At 59.8% G+C, this 7,384-nt stretch overlaps 1 protein-coding gene across 1 annotated transcript in view; it reads right to left on the reverse strand.

The window, feature by feature from the left end:
* Window positions 1–7,384, reverse strand: part of ANKRD52 (ankyrin repeat domain 52) — a gene marked incomplete at its 3' end in the record, with an annotated part of 15,823 nt that overhangs the window by 7,229 nt on the left and 1,210 nt on the right. The window contains exons 2-13 of the mRNA XM_009993740.1: window positions 7,356–7,384; window positions 5,341–5,419; window positions 4,214–4,284; window positions 3,000–3,200; window positions 2,799–2,886; window positions 2,506–2,648; window positions 2,141–2,353; window positions 1,968–2,046; window positions 1,325–1,439; window positions 1,151–1,233; window positions 944–1,061; window positions 149–217 (exon numbers count right to left, since the gene is read on the reverse strand). Of these exons, the coding sequence (XP_009992042.1) occupies window positions 149–217; window positions 944–1,061; window positions 1,151–1,233; window positions 1,325–1,439; window positions 1,968–2,046; window positions 2,141–2,353; window positions 2,506–2,648; window positions 2,799–2,886 (908 nt within the window). The remainder of the gene's footprint in view (window positions 1–148; window positions 218–943; window positions 1,062–1,150; window positions 1,234–1,324; window positions 1,440–1,967; window positions 2,047–2,140; window positions 2,354–2,505; window positions 2,649–2,798; window positions 2,887–2,999; window positions 3,201–4,213; window positions 4,285–5,340; window positions 5,420–7,355) is intronic.

Here is a 7,384-nt window from a genome sequence, read left to right on the forward strand (position 1 = left end):
CGCGTAGTGCAGGGGAGTCCTGGGGGGGGGGAAGGGGACAAGGCTGATCAACACAGGTGGAGAAACTAACCCCAGCCCAATGGAGCACCCCAGCAGGGCCCGGCTGCAGGAAGGCCCCTGGCTCCCTCCCAAGGCCCACAGCACTTACCTGCCAAACTTATCCCTCCTCCTCAAGTCAGCACCACTGCTCAACAGCAAATTAAGACATTCAACGTTCCTAGGGGAGGTGGGCAGAAGAGGCAGACACAGATCAGAAGGGACCACAGCAGGAGCATAAACTCCTCCTGGCTGCAGATGGGACAGCTTGGCTGTGCCAAAGCTCAACCCCTTCATCTCTAGGCAGCACAGGAGCCGCAGCCTCAGCTGGACAGCACGGACATGGAGCTGCAGGGAAAGGACCCTCCACGCTTCTTGCCTCCCCAGCACAGCCGGGGACTCTGGAACAGCCAGCAATGAGAGACACCAGCCCTGCCCTGAGTGCAGCTGATGCTCTGGGCTTTATGCTGCAAAAAGATCTGGGGTTTCTGGCTCCCATGGCAGTGCTTTGTTCCCACCAGGGCAGCAACACCGATGGATCCATCCCCAGCTCTGCAGGGACACGACCTGAGTTCCCAGCCAGACCCTGCCCTTCTGCTGCCATCCCTGGGGAATCCAACTCCCTGGCAAACAACACGGGGCACCTGCATGGCTGCAAAATCCCTGCTGATTTCCAGGCATCAGCCCTTCCCAAACCCTGGCCAAGGAAGAGTTTTATCCCCATTTAAAGGAGGGTAAATAGGGGAGTGACCGGGAAGGGGCAGAGTCCGCGGTACCGCAGGGCCAGGAGGTTTCCATTTCCATCCCAAACATGGATCTCCATTTGGGAATGGCACCTGGGGGCCTGAGCCCCCAGCAAAGCCCTGTGGGGTGGGGTCTGGGCCGGGGTGGGCACAGGACAGCTCACCCCCCCGAAGCAGCAGCGTGGAGGCAGGTCCTCCCGAGGTTGTCAGGTGTGTTGATGTCGAAGCCTGCAGACAGCACGTGCTCATTGCTCAGCGAGGAGACGATGCTGTACAACTGACCTGGGGGGGCAGGAGGGGCAGGGGGTCAGGGGGAAGCTCAGGGGTCCCCCGAGGGCCCCTGTGTAGGGCAGGGAGGCCGAGCCACTCACCTGAGGAAAGTAGCTTACGACAACAGTCTGAAAATCCAAAGAGAACAGCTAAGTGCAGAGGGAACATGTCATGGATCCCACGCCTGCGGGAGACAAGACGGGAGTTGGGATGGATCCTTGCTGCTTCCTGCAGCCCAGGGCAGGGCAAGGGAGGGAGGGAGAATCCTTCCCTACCTTGCAGTGTCAGCACCATTCGTCATCAAAGTACTAATTAGCAGCTCGTGGCCATATCTAGCAGCAACGTGGAGGGGGGTATTGCCGTATTTGTCAGCACAGTCGATCTCACTGCCTGGAGGGGAACAGCCGAGCTCTTTGCCAGCAGGTCTCTGTGTCCCAGTGTCCCACCCCAGGGACATAGTAGGTAACTCCAGCCCGCCCAGTGTCATCAGAACTGAAAACTGCTCCCCGAGCTGAGAGCCCCCTTGCCTCCTACAGGGCCAGGACATCTGCTGCCCCCTCCTCAGGAAGGGATGTGTGAACCCCTCGAGGTCCCTGGCTACCCCTGGGGTGCCTGCCAGGCCTGCAGCCCTCTACAGGAATATTGTCTTTCAGGCTGGACGTGGCACTGGAGACGTTTTTTGGCTGCAGCAGCCTTGACCTGGCTGGAATTTCAGTCCCCTGATCTGCACTTTGCTGCCCTTGAGGGCACACTGGTTCCCCACCACCCCCAGGCAGCAACAGGGCCACCAGCAACAGCCCCAGGGGCACAGGGTGAATTTGAGTGGTAAATGTTAAGCTCTTAAACCCTCGGAGAAGCTACACAGGGAGGTCCTGGAGGCAGGTGCACAAGGAAAGGCTGGAGGAAGAAGCCACTCACCGTTCTGGATGAGGATCTGGGACCGCGTGAAGCGCCCGTGGATGGCAGCCATGTGCAGTGGGCTCTTCCCTTCCTTGCTCTGCAGGAGCAGGAACGGAGTCACACCAGGTGTCCCACCACCCTCCCCCAGCCCGGCCTGGGTCCCTGCTGCCCCCAGCCCGAAGCTGCCAGACCTGGAAGTTGACATCAGCGCCGTTGTTGACGAGGAGCTCCAGGCACAGGGCCCCGTTGGTGGACACGGCAGCGAAGTGCAGGGGGGTGAAGCCCTTCTCGTTGGGCTGGTTGACGTTGGCGCCGTAGTTGACCAGCTCGTTGGCCACGGCGTCCTGGCCCATGTAACAGGCAATGTGAAGTGCAGTGTTCCCGAAGGAGTTTGGTTCATCGATCTGCCAGAGACACAAACCCCAAAGGATTCAGGGATTCAGGAAGGGGAAAAGACAGCAGAGACAGAGCCAGGCCTCCTACCAGGCCCAGCACCCTCTCCCTGCTCCCACCTCAGCCCACCCCCTGCCCACCCAGCGCAGCCAGGGGGTCTCACCTCGACCCCCAGCCTCAGCAGGTGACGCACGACCTCGATCTGCCCGCTGGCGGCCGCCGTGTGCAGGAGGGTGTAGCCCTTCTTGTCCTTACACATCACATCAGCTCCCCGGGCCACCAGCAGCTTCAGGACTTCCAAATGCCCTGTCCAGGAGACAGGAGTAAGAGCCAAGGGACCCCCAAAAACAGAGACCCGGGCACAGCAGATCCCCAGCACCCTGAAAGGTGAATGCAGGGGCATGGAGGAGGAGCATGGGAGAAGAAACCGGACTGATGCCCATGGGGAAAACCTACCCAGGAAAGCTGCCCAGTGGATGGGCTGGCGGTCCTTCTTGTCACAAGTACTCAGGCTGGCCCCTTTGTTCAACAGCAGGTTCACCATCTGGGTGGGGAGAAGCAGTGAGAGGCATGGCTTCCCCCCCCCAGCCCCCTGTGAGGCCCAGAGCCAGGAAGGGGACAAGGTGTGTCCCCTGGGCCCGGACCCTGCTCGCCCACCTCGAGGTGGCCGCTGTGCACGGCGTGGTGCAGCGCCGTGCGGCCCGTCCGGTCGGCCACGTTGACAGTGCTGAGCAGGGGGACAATGGCCTCCACACACTTGGTGGCCCGGTTGGCAGCAGCGACGTGCAGGGGTGTCTGCCAATACTTGTCACGGGCATTGACGTCTGCCGAGTGCTTCAGGAGGAGGTGAAGTGCCTTCTGAGGGAGCAGAGTAAAGCAGAGCTCTAACCCAGCCCCAGAACCCTCCAGGGTGGCAGAAGCTGCTGCTCTGGCCACTCCACGTTCTGGGCACACACAGATCCTCTCCAGGCCCAAACCCTGCTTCACCTTCATGTCCCCAGGGACACTTTGAGGCCCACACGTGGCTGTTTCAGCAGGTGAGAACAGGAGCAGGGAGATGGAATCTTCCCTAGACGGATCCTCCAGCCCTGGCTGAGGCTGCTCCTGCTCCTTACAGGCTGGAGTTGGGTGTGTGGGACCCGACTGAGCCAGGCTCGTCCCATGGGCTGCACCAGGACACGGGCACCGAGCCCAAGGGCCCCTCCATGGCCCACGAGGTGCAAAAGGACCCAGGGTGGGCACAAACGTGACCTACTGACCCACCTTGAGTCATTATTTCCCCTTTCTGCTGGTCGGGGCTGTTTGCTGCAACCCCCCACCTCGCGCTGCACAGGCTGCCCCTTCCCCTCCAGCCACCACAGCCCACAGCTCTGAAGGGCTGGGCAAAGCACTGTGGCAGCCCCAGGGCTCCAGAGGCCCTGGCTCCAACCAGCGTGACCACAGAGCTCCTTGCTCTCCAGCAACTCAAAACCGGGCAAAGTTAAGTGGGATGAAGTTAAGCCCACAAAAGCCAAACGTCAGGAAATCTTTCCAGCAAGATCCGTCAGAATCAGCTCCCAAGAGAAAGGGCAAGAGCCCCATTATCCCTCAAAGAAATTAAAGCTGGATTAGACAAAGCCCTGGGGGAACGGGGGGGAGGATTTTGTGGGGAAAACCCAACTGCCAACTCCTGAAGGACGGAGGGAAGGGAACTAAGGAGATTGTTTTCCAGCTCTCATGTTCAGCCCCTGAAACATGCAACATGCATCCATCTCCATTCTAACAAGCCCACCCACCTCAGTCAAACCCAGGCAAGATGGAAAAGAGGAGGAGAAGGTCCCATCAGTGCCCACACCCCATGCCAGGAGCAGGCAGGGCCAGAGGGAACCTACCTCGTTGCGAGAAGCCGCAGCGCGGTGTAAGGGAGTGAGCCAGACAGTGTCCTTTGCATTCACATTAGCACCTGGGGGATACAGGGGGGTCAGGGGACACAGGTGACAGACTGGTGGCCTGCAGCCACCTCTGAGGCACCTGCTGGGCAGGAGTGGCCACTGCAGGGAGCTCTGGGTGGGACAGACCCCGTGGGCTGCAGAGGAATGAGCCCTGGGGAGGCTGCACCTCTGCCAGGCTGAGACTTCACCTGCTCAGCCAGAAGCCACAACAGACCCAGCGAGCAGCCCTGCTCCCTGCTTGAGAACAAGGCCATCTGAGACAACACCCAGAGCATTTGATGTTGGGGGCTGCAGCTGCTGTGGGCTGCACCTCCATGCTAGAACAGCCAGATGACAGATTGCTGCCATCCCAGCCCCACAGCCATGCTGGGCACTAACGTGCCATGCCCCCCGAAGCCCCTGTCCCTCTCTGCTCCACTCTCCAGCCCAGAACTCAACACACAGACAGGGAAAACCCACCCCAAGGCAGGTAAGAGCATCCTGTGCTCTGCAGATGGAGCTGAACAGCCACAATACTGCTAAACAAGCCCCAAGCACAGGATTTCTCCCAATCTCTCCCCGTGGGGATAAGGTGGGATCTCACCAGCCCTGGGGTTCCCCCACCCCACCAGCAGCTGGATGAGGAGACTCCCCTGTCCGCACCAGGTGGGACTAAGGGCAGGGCTGAGGCTCTGGGGGGACATGAAGGGCAGCTTCACACCAAGGAACACAAGCCCAAACTGAGCAAAATTCTGGTTTTTAGCTCTGCTCTCCTGAGCATCCTGCTGTTGGGGGGGGTCTCCAAGATGTGCAACCTCTGCCCCCTCACGCACCACCCAGTCCTCATCCCCTTCCTGGCTTGGTTTCCACCTCAGCTATTTCAGTTCCAAGACAATTCTCTGCCTGAACAACCCTCTCAGGATTATGGCAACATTTCCTAATCTCCCCCTGGCTGAAGCAGGAGCACATGGCTGCTTGGAAGGCGACCAAAAACTATTGCTCTGCAGCCCTCAGGCCAGGGGAGGTCAGAGAGACACTCGAGGGCAGCACCAGGACCTGAGCCCAGTGCCCTGAGCCCTGGCCCTTACCTGACAGGATGAGGAGCTCCAGGATTGCGACATCTCCTACGTAGGCAGCAGCGTGCAGCGGCGTTCGGCGCTCTTGGTCCTGAGCAGGGGACACAAATGGGCCATGAGACAGGCAGGTCCCTCCCAGCACAACCCCCTCCTCCTTGCTCCAGTCTGCCCCAACACCCCCAGCAGCTTGTGCAGCACCTTGGGATGTGGGAATGGGAGAAAACTGCCTGATCCCAGCACCCTCCGGCAGTGCTGCAGCTGCACAGCCCCCTCAGAGCTCCTGGGGTGCTGGAGCAGAGGAGATGGAGAAGAGAGCCTGGCCGTGCCCAGCCCTGTCCTCTCAGCCAACAGAACCTCCTGGAACTGCAGAGAGCTCCGAGAGCTGCCCCAGCCCCTGAGGCCAGGAAGGGGCCGAAGCCCCTCACTGATCCTCGACTGCGTGAGCCAAAGAAAAAACACCTTGTGTGTGTGCTCAGGGCTGGGCCCTGGGAATCCTCTGCCTCCCGGCTCCCGCTTTCCTCAGGGAATGCCACGTACCAACACCACCAAGCAAACAAGCAGAAAGCCAGAGGAGCACAACATGTTTCGAGACCCAGATTTTGTGTTTGAGGTGGGGCAAAAAAATGTAATTGCTTTTTCAATCAGTTAAAATCTGTCTGGAAAGTGGTGGGGGTTTTATTTTTTGGTAACAACTCGTGCTAGCACAACCAGGCAGGGGGATGTGAAAGTGAAACCCAGCTGGGAGGTCACTGAACAAGCAACAACATTTCTAAACCTGCACACAAAAAGGAAATTAAGTGTTAACAACTGTGGGTTTATTCCTTCAGCAGCTGCGCGAGAGCAAAACAACCCCCAGTGCCAGCACAAGAGGACCAGGAGCTGTCAGACCCGACTGAACCAGCCACAGAAAAAGATCCCCACGTTCCTTCTGTGGGATTGGGGCTTATTGGCACCTTCCCAAGACACCAGCCAGCCCTGCCCCTGACCTCCAGGTTCAGCCCCATGAGGGTCAGGGTGAGCAGGGCCCCGCGGGCTGGGATAAGAGCCGGACCCAGGGCTCAGCGGAGCCAACAGCGACGCGCCAAAAACCCGGGAGCAGCACGGACCAGAGCCCTGGTTAGTGCCACAGCTCAGAGCAGAGCTGGAGGAGAAGCAGGACAGGCTGCTCCTGCCTGGAGCTCTCAGCTGAGCCCAACTTTTGGGCTGAGAGTGCAGGAATTGCTGGCCCTGGGGACACAGGGAGCTCAGCAGCAGTGCCAGGGCAGGCACATGGGTACAGCGGGTGGGGGTGCTCACCGGCAGGTTTCACCCTCCTGCCTCATTGGAGCCTGGTCCCCACAAGAGGACAGGACACTCTTGTCACTCCCAGACTGGGGCCACCCAGGGCGGCTCACCCAGGGCCTCAGGGATGTGTCCGAACAGCAGCCACCTCTCCCCACCTCCCCACCTGTTCTGGAATGCATCAGAACCACCCTCTGGCTTTGGGGAGCACAGTGGAAACCCCTCCTGCCCCTGGAGGGGTGATCCCAGCTCTGCTGGGCAGCTCAGACCCTCCTACCCCTCTGGGGAACAACCTGCTCTCGAGCCAGCCCTGCTGCACTAGCACCAAACTACCTGGGGTCGCCATTCCAAAGGAGAAAAGGTGGACAGGGAAGGCAGCAAAGCCTCCATGGAATGTCCTCCCACACACCCCGTGGCCTCTCAGGAACACTCTGCATGGCTGAGAGCTCAGGAGGCTCCTGCCATCCCCAGGGATGGGAGCCCTGGCTCTTCCACACACCCCAGTTTACAAATGGAAAGACCAAGACAATGGGACAAACTGAGCAGCAAATGGAGGCAAAGCCAGGAGCAGAATCCAGAAATCCATGTCTTAAAACCCCAGCCCTGACAATCCTCATCCTCCTCAACAGCCTCCACACCTCAGCACTGAGCCCTGCCGTCTCCTCTGCCCAAGAACTGGGAACGGAACGAGGTGCACTGGGAGTGGGAAGGGGAGCACTGGGAGCGGGAAGGGGAGGAGCACCCACCAGTACATTTATGTTCTCCTTCTGGTTCA

Source organism: Chaetura pelagica, unplaced genomic scaffold (assembly GCF_000747805.2).
Source record: "Chaetura pelagica isolate M959 unplaced genomic scaffold, ChaPel_1.0 scaffold1673, whole genome shotgun sequence".
NCBI lineage: Eukaryota > Metazoa > Chordata > Aves > Apodiformes > Apodidae > Chaetura > Chaetura pelagica.